At 37.8% G+C, this 15,698-nt stretch overlaps 2 protein-coding genes across 2 annotated transcripts in view; both read left to right on the top strand.

Annotated features, from left to right (window-relative positions):
- The first annotated feature begins 4 nt into the window (after window positions 1–4).
- On the top strand, window positions 5–8,553 carry LOC121631370 (glutaminyl-peptide cyclotransferase). Its single transcript, XM_041972235.1, has 7 exons — window positions 5–172; window positions 2,744–2,890; window positions 3,210–3,491; window positions 6,092–6,259; window positions 6,861–6,960; window positions 7,223–7,339; window positions 7,420–8,553. The coding sequence occupies exons 1-7, from the start codon at window positions 41–43 to the stop codon at window positions 7,599–7,601; spliced, it is 1,128 nt and encodes a 375-aa protein (XP_041828169.1). The 5' UTR covers window positions 5–40; the 3' UTR covers window positions 7,602–8,553.
- Window positions 8,554–10,697: 2,144 nt separating this feature from the next.
- The window catches only part of LOC121631458 (connector enhancer of kinase suppressor of ras 3-like), a 31,088-nt gene continuing 26,087 nt past the window's right edge, over window positions 10,698–15,698 (top strand). Inside the window, exon 1 of the mRNA XM_041972372.1 lies at window positions 10,698–10,948. Within this exon, the coding sequence (XP_041828306.1) occupies window positions 10,897–10,948 (52 nt within the window). The 5' untranslated portion in view covers window positions 10,698–10,896. The remainder of the gene's footprint in view (window positions 10,949–15,698) is intronic.

Consider the following 15,698-nt stretch of genomic DNA (forward strand, 5'->3'; position numbering starts at 1 on the left):
TTTCACATGATCTAAAATCTCCCTCAGGGGAGAGACGGGAATGTGGAAAGGAGCGACAACATCGATGGTTGATCGAAGCCACAGACTCCTCATAATGCGTTCATTTTACACTTTATTAATCTGTGTGATATCCATCCTCAGCTCGAATGGGCTTCCTTGGACGCAAGAAAAGGTAAACCTACTAAAAGGATTTGTTAACGTTTTCTTGTCTCAAGATACGGTGTTATTGCCAAGCAGTTTAATAACAAAAAAATTTTTAAATCCAAAGGAGATAGAGTCTTCTCAGCTGTAGCTCCAACAATGTGGAATAAGCTGTCTCTGCAGATCAGTCAACCTCTTTCTCTTGCTGTTTTAAAAACTCGTTTAAAAACGCATCTTTAGTTATATTTTCCAGAGTTTTAGTGGTGTGTGACTTAATTTGATTTTTCTTCCTACACTTTTTTATTATAAATTTCTATTAATTATATATGAATCCTTTTTTATTTTTCCAATTAAATCTATATTTACATTTTAATTCCTGTACAGCACATTGGTAATCTGTTAAGTTGTTTTTAAAATGCTATAGGCAAATACAAAGAAAGCTGATTATAAATGTGAAACTATAAAAAAAAAAAAAATCATTTATCTTTACCCTTGCAGTGATTTTTCATTGTTGTTATTATCCACAGTATATCGTTGTTTAGTTTGCTTGCTTTCAGTATTAATTCACTTCTATAATTTAAAGCATGCACCAGTTTCTTTTGAAACATGACTACATTGACTCATCTTTGGATTATCGATAAAAGGAAATCCATTCAGTTTTTATTTTCACATTATATTTGGATGTGTACCTGTGATGCAGATTACCTGTACTTTTGTTGGTGCTAAGATTACTTAATGCTTTTTCATTTATTAAGTATGTAATGTGTGCAATTTTATGCATGCTGTTCATCAACACTATGCTGCTGTTTCTGGTCACTGTCTCATGAGATGCACCTGGATGTGCCTCCCTGTTCATGTTCCTCATCTGTGTTCTTCTCTCCTCCCCTTGCCTTGTTGCTATGGCAGCATAGTCATCACCATTGATCCTCCAATTGTGGGTCTTTGTATTTATAGACCTTAAGTGGACCCACTTTTAACCCCCTCTGAGCCTAGTGAGCCCCAGCCCTTTGGAGAACTGTATTCAGACTGTGTGACCATGTAATTATACCTTTTACACTTTTCTCCACAGCCACAATTACAGGACTGATGTATGAGTCATCCAGTGTGGGTCCAACTCACGCTTGGAATGGCTTTTGTCAATCTTTGCTTATGTTTCAGCTTAGACAATCAGGCTTAAGATATGTGCCCAAACCGGATTATTAAGGAACAACATTTTCAAAAGCTTTGATTCGATGTCATTCATAAACATTGCTGGAGCGAGAAGAGTTTGTCTCTCAGTCATTTTTCCATTTTCATTTCATTGGTTTGAGTGTCTGAAATGAGGTATTTTGCTGTTGTGATTTATGTCACTTCTTATTTGATTTAACATCCAAGTGCATTTAAGCGGATGAATTGAACAGTTTGACCTGAATAAAGATACCTCATTCAACACACAACTTTAGACTTTTATGTCTCAAATAATATATAAATCTAATAACAATCAAACATATTGAAATAAGAGTATATTTCACACATTATTCTAAGTGGTAACCTTGTTTCCACCTCATTTCTTTGCAGTATCTGAGGGTCATATTAGGGCTTTGACTAATCTCTGCTGTTTACCATTAGCTTTTGCTGTCGTGCTCCCTGTTTTTATTTGTTACCTGGACAACCATGGTGTTCGGCAGGTGAACTTTGAGACCACATGAAAAAAAACATTAAGTGGTCAATATATTTAGTTGTTTCAGCCATTAACTGTATTTCAGCATTCACTGAATTGAGTCATACAGTTTAAAAAATCTTATCCAAATCCAAAATTTGCTGCTTAAACTCCACAAACAAGTTATCATACGTGTGAGAATGTATTTCCCAGAACAAGAAAGTGAAAGCATGCTAACAAGCTTTTGTTGTTTTTGTTCACTTCGTTTCACAAAACAAGTATTTGTGCTTATTTAAAGCCATTCAGGTAATATCTCTTCACACAGCTCTAATTGGCTCTTGACTCTAGAGATATTTTCTGGCTGAAAGCTCATCAAGAGAATAGTTTTAAGTTTGATGGCATTACCAGTGTCTTAAATTAACTATGACATCTTTTAGACTATAATACATGTAATTTCTATGCAAATATATTTTTATTATACAGTTGTAAAAAGAATCTGTTGAAGAAAAATTCTCATCCCAGAAGAACCACATATGTGAATAATGAATTGCAAAAATCCCCTTTTTTGGATTTGTGGGTTGATTGTGATGACAGGATTAACTGTTGTGACACAGTAGCATCTGTGGTCGTCTACAGTATGTGTCACTATATTGTTGCAAAACATTGTAGACAGACTTCCACCACAGATTGATTGTTTTATTTCAACAATTAGAAGTGGAAGTCTGTCTGCAATGTTTTGCAGCAATATGAATGACACATACTGCAGACTTCCTTTGTTTTATACATGTGGATGCGTGACAGTGACATTAATTGCATATTACACCTCTGACATTAACAAGCTATAAAATAAGATTACATTGGAGTTTTATCTGTCCACACTTATTTCCTGCTTAGATATGTATTTGCATTCTGCTTAAATGCCCACCATCCATTTTGTACCACTTTGCTTGGTTTACTCTCCAGCTCCAACACAGAGCTGTCACACTAACACAAGATGAGATCCGTGCCGCCCTGTCTCACACTGATCTGGAGCAGATGTGGCAGAGGGACCTGACGCCGCTGCTGGTTACCAGGTACCCAGGGTCTGCAGGCAGCCAGACTGTACAGGATGTAAGTTTAACAGACCTTCACTCATAAAACATTTAATTTCATGAGACACCCTGTTTACCATGAGACATGCTTTTTTTTTTTTTTTTTTTTTACAAAAATGGCCAGTGAAATAAGTAATATTCTTTGAGATTACCACATCAAAAGTATTGTTGTTTATGGCAACTCAAGATGTAGATTGTAATCATTAGTAGAGATAAAAGTTATGTTTTTACACAATAAATTGTCACAAGCATTGGTCAGCTGGAAGCAGAGATAAGGTTAACAACAAACAAAGCAGTTGTTGCAAAAGTCAGTTTTCTGTGTGTTTGTGTGTTTGCAGCATATAAAAACTACCCTAGGTTCCCTCGGAGCAGGTTGGGAAGTAACGGAGGACAAATTTTTGTCTCAAACTCCCTATGGCCAATTGCCATTCACCAACCTAATTGCCACATTAAACCCATCAGCCAACCGTCGGCTGGTCCTTGCCTGTCACTACGACTCCAAGTACTTCCCACCTCAGTGGCATGGACGGGAGTTCCAAGGTGCCACTGACTCTGCTGTCCCCTGTGCCATGATGTTGGAGCTGGCACGAGCTCTGGATGAAGAACTGAAAGCTCAGAAGGTAATGGACCAACACATGCATTAAAGCTGCAGACTAAGATGAAATGCTGCATTATGCATTATTAGTTATGGACTTTTTAGTAGTCCTCAAGTCATTGAGCTGGATGTAAGATATATATTTAGCATGCTTTTGTGCTTGTGGCCAGCACTGACTTATAGTGTGGCCATGAATCACAGCGAAGTCGTGACACAAAAATACCAGTGGCTAAAAGCTCAAAGAAAAACATTGAAAAACACCAAGCTGATGAAACCAGTTCAAAGATCACAGTAAATATTGCTGCAGAGTTTCTAAATGTAACACAAACATGAGAAACAATGTCATCTCAGGGTGACTTGCAAGTACTACAATACATACCAAAAGAAGCAGCGTGGTACTAACAGCACCCAGGAACACTTGGGAGCTGAAGCAGATTTAATAATAATAATAATAATAATAAGAAGAAGAAGAAGAAGAAGAAGAAGAAAAAAAAAAGAAGAAAGAAATTTATAGAGCACTTTTCAGAAGCCCAAAGATGCTTTACAAGATTAAAAAAAAACAAGTTAAAAACAAGGCAAAAATATAAATAAGCAGGTAAAACAGAAAAATAAAACACAAAGTAGTTCAGATTAAAAGTTTATATTCTGAAAGCAGAGCAAAACAGGTGATTTTTTTAGTTCAGATTTGAAAGTGTCAGGGTCTATGGTGTCTCAAATGTATTGTGGGAAAGAGTTCCAAAGGATGGGGGCGACACCAGAAAAGGCCCTACACCTCCTAGGTTTGGTTCTTGCTCCCAGGTACGATCAGGAGGTCGACATTAGTGGAGCTCAGGGTACAGGAAGGTGGTGTAGGGGTGGAGCATGTCTTTTAGCTAAGAGGGGGCCTGGTTATGGAGCATTTTATGGGTGAGCAAAAGGATTTTGAATTTGATGCGGTATGTAATAGGGAGCCAGTGAAGGTTTTGGAGGACAGGGCTGATGTGGTCTCGGGAATGGGAGTGGGTGAGGAAGTGGGCAGCAAAGTTTTGAATGTACTAAAGTCTATTGAAGAGGTTGGTGGTAGTGCTATAAAGAATGCTATTGCAGTAATCAATGCAGGATGTTTATGATGATTATGATGTGTTTATTGTTTTTAGCTAGTTACTAAAACACATAAAACAATGATAGTTTCATAATTAACAAAAACTTAAAGCGAGTGAAGAAATCTGCAGGAAAGGCATGGAAAAAGTATTATCACGATCACCAATACAATGAAGTGTGCCATTCTCCTTCCTCTTCCTGTGAGGACTATGTTACTGAAACTAAAGAAGACTAAATATTTTCCAATAACGTAATACATAAGGAGAGAGCTCAAGGCTCAAAGATATACACGGCAAAAATAAATACAAGATCAAATTTGAGAATCAGTTTCATAAAGGAAAATCCCGGCAGGCATGGGAAGAATTAAAGAAAATGATGGGCAGGACATCCAAAGGGCTGGATGCGATAAGTACAAGATACCGCTCCTTCGTGAATAATCTTCACACTTTTTATGGACAATTTGACACACAAGACTATAAAGACAGGATCAACACTAAAAGTACCAAGATACCCAAGAACGATACCATCAACAGACGAACTGCCTCTCTTTGATCCATCTCCACAAAGCACCTGGACCTGATGGTTTAAAAGGGCAGATTCTAAAAACATGCTGCACCCAGTTTAAGATGTTTTTAACATGATCTTTTCAGTTTTTCTTAAATACCTGTGCTATGCAGAATACATGGAACACATCTATAATTAGATGAGTTCCAAAACTCGGTTTAATTATAATTATACCCCCAAAAATAGGGTCCTAAGCAGAAATTTGCACAATTTGGGATTTAAAAAAATTTAATAAAATAGAGTCACTAAATAAGAGCTTACAACCCCTTTTCACTGCAGAAATTTGATATTTCATAGTTAAAGATGGGAACATAAATATAGTCTTTATTACAACTAACTGAGATCTATGGTGTTTTATGCTCCCCTACTGGACATATTTTATGAGAAACAGAATAGAGCTGTTGTCTGTGATAATGGTGGTTTTAATGCTAACATAAGAAAAAGAAAACATTTTTTTAAACCCAGATATATTTTTCTATTACATCCTATTATTTGAGAAACCTAACACAGCATCATTGTCAATAATAACATTTCAGCCAAAAAGCTTTTAAAGTAAAGCCACGCTCAACTGATGAGTAAGGATAACATTAGCATTCATGTAGCTTCCTCCTCTGCCCTTTTACTGTTTCACTGTCGCCCTCAGACTCTTGTCTTTTGGCAGACAGTGACAGCGCCTGTGACAGGGAGATCAGCCAAGAGCCATGTTTGTCAGACTCAGCTGTCTGTCACAAAGATCACTGAGGGAGTAGAAATTGTAGTGAATACAAATCCATTAGCTGCAGTGGAGGACACATAATGTAAGAGGTGATAAATCATGTGGGAGGTATTGTTTGTTTAACATAACACAATCAGATTTGTTGGGAAATCACAACTACTTCTAAATTTTGTTTTGTGTTGTAAACTCATAGCCACTAGACGGCAGCAAATCTCATGAAATGGAAGTGACTAAACAGAAGGTTTTTTTTTCTGATTTCCATGCAGAGCTCCAGCCCCAACTTAACCCTGCAGCTGATCTTCTTTGATGGAGAAGAGGCACTTTTCCAGTGGACCTCCTCAGACTCCCTATACGGCTCTCGCCACCTGGCCCAGAAGATGGAGAGTACCCCCCATCCTGCAGGAGCCACAGACACCAACCAACTGCATGGCATTGTACACATGAGTTCTGCTCATCCTTCTCTGTTCAGACTACATAGGATTAACATAATCACTTAATCACAATCAAGATTATCCTTTTGTTTGCCCACAACATTTCAACAAAATCTGCTTAGCCCTGATCTTCTCATACACACAGCCTGCACAAAGACATCTTAAATCACTAAGCCACTCATTTTATCACCCGAGGAAGGTTTATGTCTAACACCATTTATTATATAGTCTATGATAATCTGTGGTTCTTGGTATATTTTTTGTAACCTAGCAATGGACTGATAGCAACTGTTTATCAACAAATGAAGACATTGATGTGTGCAGATACAGATAAAGCAGACTACATCTCTCCGCAGCTGGTGTGTGTGTGTGTGTGTGTGTGTGTGTGTTTTGTGTGTGTGATGTGTGTGATGGATGTGTTTTGTGTGTCTTGTGATTATGTCAGGGTGTGCTGCACTGTGGAACACATGATGTCATGATTGCACCTCAAAACTTTGTGGTGGAGATGTGATTACCATGAGAACAACTCTGTCAGGACGTTATCCTCAGGATGGGTGGACAGAGTTTCCCATGCATCCCTCAGCCCTCTCTGTCTCTTCTCCAGGATTTGTTTGTCTTGTTGGACCTGATCGGGGCCCCTAGCCCCCGCTTTGGAAACCAGTTCCCAAGCACAGCACCCTGGCTGACTCGGCTGCAGGACATTGGTAAATAGTCAATGCAGACTGATTACAGGGACAGAAAATTTCCACCTGAAAGGAACAATGCAACATCTAAACCAAATAGTGATGGCAGTCATGGAAATGTTTGCATATGTTGGTCTGCCTTGTGGATTATAATAGGTAAAACTGCTAAACTCCTGATAAAATAGTTTAATTACTGACTTTTAAAAGGTAAATATCATTTCAAGAACATTTTAGCCTTTAATTAAACTAATAGATGCACTTTCTTTGCCCTTCTTAAACACAGAGAAACGATTACACTCCATGAACCAGCTTGTGCAGCATCCTAACAGTGTGCAGTATTTCTGGCCTGACTATCCTGTGGGCCGTGTTCTTGATGATCATATACCCTTCCTAAACAGAGGTAAACAATACATGCAACATAGCAACAGATTTACGGCTCTGTTCTCTTTCAGAACTTCTCAACTTGTTCTCCTGTTTCAGGAGTTAGAATCCTGCACCTCATCCCCAACCCCTTCCCGTCCGTGTGGCACTCGTTTGATGACAATGAACAGAACCTGGATCGTCCTACGATTGAGAACCTCAACAAGATCCTGCAGGTTTTTGTTTTGGAGTACCTCAACACCAGACCTGTAGTTTCTTCAAACCCACAAAATGCCCCATAAACTTTCCCTGAACACTTTTTTTTCTTATTACATGTAATCAAGCTATTCAGCTGAAAGAATACACACCATTAAAAAGATGAAACTAGGCTCTGACTAGGCTCTGACTATAAGACCAGTACCCAGTTTAAAGAACGTTCACAGACTATTTACTTATAGATACTTGATGTCATCTATGTGGACAAGTTCAATATTTTGTTTTATTTCATATATAAGTAATATGGAACACATATTTTTCTCTAATGGCTTTATCAGTGAGGGTAATGCTTCAGAGTTTCTTCTCTTCAAGCTCCCAGCAACAAGATCGGCACACAGGAGCTTCAGTGTGTCTCATACAACACTGCTCTCTTTATATTAGTCCTCATTAACACTGTGAGGAGACATTTAGAGTCAAAATTAACAACTTTGATCTGTTCTACTTGACTCAAGAGGAAAAGAAAGAAATAATTTTCCTGGTCACATAAAATATATAAAAATTGTGCAAGCCCAAACTTGGTGATAATTTAATTGTGAGTTGCTTGAAAAACCTAAACCCGAAAGCACTTCATGTAACAGTATCCAGAATCTCTGATCTGACTTGTTGTGTAAGAAATGCCACAGCAGATGCTACTGAACATATTGGATAGAGTAAAAAGGTGGCATACATGAAATGGTACTACATTGTGTGTCTAGCTACAGGTTATAAGATATTTCCTCTTCTACTTTTAATCTGTTCAGTGAGAAAAGCCATCAGTGGCAGGAAGTGGGGTTAATTCAAACTGAAACAACATATCTAGCTCTTTGCATCTTTTCATCTTACACAGAGGAGTAGAAAGCTTCCTGTGCTGATGGCTCATGTGACTGATTTTGTTTATATATTACTAGCCTGATTCTCATGTATCTGCCCAAATAATATACACTGCCAAAAGTGGACTTCCTGTATGTGAGAATGAATAAATGTTGATTCAGAAAACAATGGTTGTGGAGCAGGAATTGCTTATCTTTACACATCTTTTTTTAATTATACTTTTTCAGGACCTGCAGATAAAGGGTAAGGTCTCGCTCTGATTCTAAGCCCTTGTGTTGATTCAAGCTGTTGTAAACTGTTTTACTGTAACCTACAAACCAAGAATAGTTAATAATGTGTCCCTTGTTTTCCATCACGTGCCTTTTCCATCAGCCTTTTCCCCATGTGAGACCTCTGCCTCACCTCAGCAGCGATCTTATAATTCCTTTAATCCTATCAGGTAGCCCTCCCATGAATTCCACACCACCTAAATCCCCCTCACTCCACACTGCTCCCATGATAAGAGAATGTGGATTGGCCACTTTTTGTTGCAAGCAGAAATGTTTATGATGCCTAGCAACAATTCAGACCAAAACACTGCATATCCTCCCTACAGAGAGATAAAAACTGCACCTCTCTATGTATATTTAGCATCATTCTTTATTCTCATTGTCACTCATTTAGCTTTTTTCTGGTGTGTTATAATCCATAAAAACGTACATCAGACAGCGTACATGCTATTCAACAAAGAAATTAATGGGCTCATTTAGTGAAGGGATTTATCAATTAACTTTAATCTAATGAAAAGACTTTTTAATCTTATGAAAAGACTTTCACTCTGTTTCTTGGCTCTGTTCAGTCACAAAGTAAATAAACATGTTTGTGCCATAAGAATGTGAGAGGAGAGGCAACATAAAAGTTTTATATGGCTTCAGAAATGTCTGTTACTGCAAACTAATGCATGGGAGGGTCGACTAACAGCACTGATATCTGCAGCTGATTACAGTGCAGCGTATACAACAGCTTCCAGCTGTGTAACATTGGATTGATGGGTAGGGCTGGGACTTTTACCCATGCAAGGTGTGTTAGAAAACAATAAGTGAGCCAAGTAAAGTTACTCTCTTTGCAAAAAGGATTGCTGGCTAGATTTTAGGACAAGGGTTTTAAGTGAAAAGGGCAAAGAATATGGTTACATAGCATCTAAATTTCGCCATAATTTAAATTTAAAGCTTTTCCAACATTCATGATCTGGATACACACACACACACACACACACACACACACACATATATATATATATATATATATATATATATATAAAATCATGATTTTATTTTTACTGGTCTCACCAGTATGGGTCTGCATCATGTCACATTATGTATGCCATTATACTAGAATATAATATGTAGTCTCTGGCAAACTCTTCAAAGAAATTTAAAAGGGGTTTTTTCAACACATCTCAAAAATATTTTCTGCATTTCAAGTCTTTTTTCATGTTTTTTCTATTTAATGGAAAGAGGGGGGCACAGGAAAATAGTTCATATTTGCTTCTGGAAGTTGTAAAAATATCATTGTGACTGGGAAAGCTATCAGGTTCTGTCTTGCTGGTAATCAGATTTTATTTTGGGTCTGAAAAAGGGGAACTAAGTAAAATAACAGTAAAAAACTAAATGTAACTAGATGTTGTTTACCAATAGAGAGCAGTGGTGAGTCATGTTCAGTTTTAATAAGCTTCATATATCTCGGTTATAATTACATTATATATTGATAAGTATCAATATGGTTTAAACTGTATAACAAATATATTAATGTTGTTAGGTCGTCATGGTGAAGCTGCTAAATGCACAAATGCAAGCAAACTTAAATGCATTCATCTACTGAAATTATACTGACAGATTTTCAGTGCCAAAATCTGTATGAGCCTGCATACTTTTGTTTTCCAGATTCGATATAACGTGAACTAGGTGATACAGTTTGCTGTACATGCTTCTATTTTCAAATAAGGGCGGTGAATGCACAAAAATTACCAACATCATATTGCGGTGCTCCCCGTAAACTTTTAATTTCATATACCAAATGGGTGAACAGCCAACATTACACTGTTTGGCGTTCGAAAGGCTTCTGTAAAATGTTCATATGTAAAACCTGTACAATAAAAGTTTCATCTATGTATTATTTTTAATAGAAATATCATAAAGGCTGCTAGACTTTAGCTAATTCTAAGCAAAATAAGTGGGCTTGGAGTTTGAAGGTGCGCTTTTTTGCCGACAATGGCTGTTTTCCCCAGTGTTTCCGGTTGTCATTGAACGCAGCATTAATCCTTGACCAGGCAGTGAAGAGCTGTGGGGGATGTCAGTCCAACCTCTAGTCATGCGTGATTGTTGAGTTGTTTGGTGAGTGAACACAAACAGACGAAACGCGCCTAACTCCTGTAAAGAATGTGACAGCATATAGTCAAAAGTTTATTTAATTTACCATCAGCGTCGTCATATTTTCATATATTTTTATTTGCGATATTGTAAAGAAGAAGTCATGGAGCCGATAACGAAGTGGACGCCTAAGCAAGTTGTGGATTGGATGAAAGGTGAGTCTGAAGCACTTTTTGTGAACGGTTAATTTCTATATCATTAGTGGCATTAACTTTTGAAAGTCGTAAAACGCCTTTGAGTTTCTCTCTGTATTTCTCCAGCTGGTTTCGTAGAAACTGCTCCTGTGTGACAGCATACCTTCAGAGGCGCATAACAATAGGACCGTATTTTCTCTCGATTCCCTCTTGAAGATGTTAAAAAACCCGTGATTCGTCTGTTAAATTACAGTTCACTGGTGTCATACAAATGGACTTTACTAAAACGACATTATACCTTAAGTAAATAAACGTTTGAATGAGTCTCGGGCACCTTGTTTTTCTACTTCAGTCAAAAATCCCAGAGTTACCAGAGCAAAACTCCTATTAAGAAAAGATTTGTTCGGTCTGACACGACTTTTGTTACATAGTTAGGAATGTTACATCTTGTCCACTCAATTATTTTAGTCATTATCTTTGATTAAGTTATTGTGATCCATACCAGATCTCAGAGGGATCTCAGTTTTTAAATCACTGTTGTGTTGTGGCAATTTCTCTTTCTGAGGAAGGCTCATAATTCCTCTGGTGCCAGTCTGTTTTGTTTTCCTTATTTTTTAAAACAAAATCTCAATTTAGACTGATCTAAACCTTGCTGTTTGAACTGTTTAATTTATTCCTACACACATAAACACTAACATAAATATAACATGTAACACAGTCACATGTAACAGGACACTGAGGCAAACTCAAATTATAAATGAGACTTAATCCCTCTAAAGTTACTATCTGTATGATCTACTTCTTCAGAAAACCCATACTTGTTTCATATGCTACAAGGAATGCTTGCTATGATAGTGACAGTGTTAATCTTTGAACCTGACTTTAGTCACAGCTTAGGTATGTCTAAGCAAAGCAGAGGCTCAGTGGAATGTGAAACATTGGTTGGAAGAGTGAGATCATGTTAAACAAAGTAACAGGGTAGTACATCTTTTATCATATAAAATGAATTATAGGCTGTTTAAATGCCCATTGATTTACTCTGAACCATATTTTAAAACTGAATCTTAGCTGATTGGCATTATACCTCAATTAAAGCTCCCCTGACTGAGGCATGTCTGTCAGTGCTCATCTATAGTTGTTGAGTTAAAGGGAGATTTTGGAGGGGTTAGTCTCTGTGTGTCCTGTGAAGCCTAGCCAGTGCATACATGGATGGAGGATTAGTTGTCTATACAGACCCCATTGCTCTCAGACTCCTGAAAATCTGACTCAGCAGTTGTCTGTGTAGGTCCTAACCACTGGATTTGCAGACCCCTGCAAACACAATGGAGGTGAAGAACTAACCAAAATGCTGCAGCCTGCTCCTGGGAACATTTTGTACACCTCTTTCACATACAAATCTGGTGGTGCATGATCATTGAATGGTGGTTGATTATGGGTAAATACCAGGTGGCATATTTAGACTCTTATCAAAAGTGATTATTGCGGTTTTCTCTTTACACTTGAGATTTAGAAAGGTGGATGATACAAGCATACAGAATCGACCCTCAAGTCTGCCTTCCTTCACTGTGGTCTGACTTGCCTAAATAACCATTTGCTTTAGTTATAGGTGTTGTCTTTGAGTGTAGACTGCAATTACTTTGCAAGCAAGTGGATCTTGCTCTTAAGCAGCCAGAGCCACAAAACAAACCAAGCCCTTGGAGTAAATTTCAGGATGCAGCACTTCTTGTTGATGTCAACTAAAGCCGTCTCATGGGCAGGTCCTGCTAAATGTTGCAAAGGTACATTTTTTTGCAAAAAGAAAAAAATGCTCATGTTTCAACATTTTTACACTCAAGAAAAACAGAAAATGTAACCAGGAGAGCCAAAGTTACCATCAAAGTCCACAAAAAAGGATGTAAGTTTACAGCAAAACATTAAATAAAACAGATACCTTTTGATTTTAAAAAAATAAATTGTGTAATGCTTACAGGATAAGCAATATGAAACTGAAATAAAACACGTTTAAAGCAGGGTCATGGCCTCATGTTGACCATTCGCACCAACATCAAACAGTAATGTTTGCAGAGTTGTTGTACCTGGGAGACAGAAGTCACAGAAATCATTGTCTCCAGAAACACAGTATGTAGACCTTTACTCTCATCTGCCTCAGGCTGTTTTCCTCAGAAGGACAGTGACTGCTCTTGTTGGTTGAGACAGTTGTTAATCACTTGCATTGTTAAGAGATCAAGTGATGATTGTTGAATGTTTATTGCCAGTGAAAGGGGGTTTGATTCTTTGAATTTAAACACTTGCTTTTTGTTTGACTGGAGAAGCCCCCAAAGCGCTTTTCCTTCACCACAACCTCTGATCTTCCAGCTGGTCCTGTGGTGTCGCGTGATTGCTATGCCATATGTCATGTGTTGGACCACTGACCCTGGGGGAAATATGCACTTTTCTAGTGACAATTTATTTCAGTTTATATATTTAAAGTGTCTGTGAAGCTTCAGAGATTAGATTAGGATTTGATTTAAGTGACTGCATTCAGCGGTATTAATATAGTGACCCACATAGCCATGTTTCACAATGCAAAAAGTTCAAATGATATGAAGCAAGTCACTTTCCAAATATAGTCCTAATTCCTCACTTGCAGTACTTGAACTGAAACTGGCTGACAACTTTTAGGGAATATTTTGCTCTGGCTCAGCTGAATAGCTTTTCATTCACCAAATGCATTTTTTCTTTCACTCCTTGCTTGTCTGTTTTGGAGTTACTGAGTGTAAGACTGCCAGGTTTTAACAAGGGAACCCAGACATGTAAACTTGTACAACTACTGTCTAACTGGATGGCTTTTGTCCAATTCTTTAACAAGCCAAGACTGGGGGTGCCCTCCAGCATTTTCTATACTTGGATACTGGCTAATCAAATTACAGAACCCTATATCTGGAAATAGATTAGACATGAATTTCAGTGGTGGGCTGTTTTAAGCAAGAGACCATAATTTGGACTGGTCATAGATGGTCATCTTGTGACTGACCACACAGCCTTATTAGCAACACATCAGTGCAAGGAACTATAGCTGAACATGTGTGATTTGTGTATGACCAAAGCTCAGTGGAGGCCTTGCCAAGTCTCATCCACATTCACCTCCAAAACATCCATAACTATTACAAATGTATTTTAAGTTGTACAGGATCGACTACAACTAATAACATGATGCAGCAAATAAATAGAAATAAGTGTTTTTGAGAAGTAGATGTAAGAATTTTAGCATGCAAATACAGGGACATTTTAAATAACTTTATACATAAAACGTTGCATTAATAATGTTAGATTTCTGCAGAGCAATCATTAAAATGAGTTAAAAAGAGCTGTTAAAAACTAAAAGCCAATATTTGTTCAAAAAAAGTGAACCTTGACAAATAGGATGTGGGCAACAACAGAAACTTAATACATATTAAAATAAACATAGTGTAGAGAAGACAAACGACAAGCTAACAGGCAGATATTACTGTTTGTTTAGCTCAAAACCAATATGATCTTCCACTGAAAGTGAAACAGCAATAAGCAAGGAGAATTTCCATCTTCTTTTCTTCTGTTGATTATTAGGCATTTATTGGGTAGCTAACATAATTTGTCTAATAATTTTGAACACTTGTCTGTGTAAATTTAACCCGCAATTGTGGGTAGATAGCGTCCTAGGCGGCCTATAGGGAGGTGTTACAAAAAGAATAACTTCTTGTTCTGAAAAGCAAAACAAAGGCAGAAGTTGCAGAAACTGCTTTTACTGGATTGGGCCACTCCCCAAACACCCATCCAACCATTTTCTAAATCCGTTTATTCCAATGCATGGTCAGTGAACCCATCGAGTGTTAGATGAAAGCAAGGCACCTGGAGAGGTTGGCAGTCCATCGCAGGACCAACACAGACAGACAAACAACCAATCACACTTACGCCTAAGAATTTAGAAACACCAGTCAACCTAACAAACATGTTTTTGGACTGTGGGACATTTGGACTGTGGACATGTATGTACTGCAGGTTTTTAATGTTTTCCTGTAGTACATACTGTGCAGTAAATTTTCTTTATATTGCAATGTCTCATATGTTGTTTGAAGTATATTTTGGTAAGGTTGAAGCAAGCTTCATTACAAAAGGGGGAAAAATTTCTTCCAAATTCTTTGTCAGGGGGAAGGAAAGTTGATGCACGTAAAGATGGATTAAAAAATGTGCCTGATGCACATTTTCTGTTCAACAATATTACAAAACTTTACAACAGATTTGCATGAAAGCTTTTGGTGCACCACCTAAATGTTTAAAACATACTGAAGTCAATGCTGAGGAGTCTGTTTAATGTTGTGTGGATGGAAACACTAGTAGCAAGGGTGTGCCTGCATCATGCCTCTCAAGTAGCACCAACTTGCTAAGGAGGTAATTAGCTTGTCTTATAAGTGACAAACATGTGCTGAATGTGTCTTTGTCTTTGACTCAATGCATGTCTAGAAAAATAGCACAATTATGTCTGAGTGCTGAATGACCTCACTGATGGGTACCCTGAGCAGCCTTATCTGTAGAGATGATAGCAAGGTGTAGGCAATAGTGGCCCATGATCCTTATCTAGTTAAACAGACTTCCTAAACAGGAGTGTTTGCAGACATTGTGCAGACACCTCACCCTTATTAAGGCATCCCCGACCTCGGTTTTAGAGCATGTTCTATCAGGCAAGTGGACTTCTATGTTTGGATAGTCACCACACATATCATTTATCCATTTTAGCAACTCTTTTGTTGTAGAG

This window comes from Melanotaenia boesemani, chromosome 20 (genome assembly GCF_017639745.1).
Source record: "Melanotaenia boesemani isolate fMelBoe1 chromosome 20, fMelBoe1.pri, whole genome shotgun sequence".
NCBI lineage: Eukaryota > Metazoa > Chordata > Actinopteri > Atheriniformes > Melanotaeniidae > Melanotaenia > Melanotaenia boesemani.

Coding starts and splice junctions, on each gene's coding strand:
- LOC121631370 (XM_041972235.1), top strand. CDS start 41: ATGTGGAAAGGAGCGACAACATCGATGGTTGATCGAAGCCACAGACTC. Junction 173..2,743: donor TTCCTTGGACGCAAGAAAAG/GTAAACCTACTA, acceptor TTTACTCTCCAG/CTCCAACACAGAGCTGTCAC. Junction 7,340..7,419: donor TATACCCTTCCTAAACAGAG/GTAAACAATACA, acceptor CTCCTGTTTCAG/GAGTTAGAATCCTGCACCTC.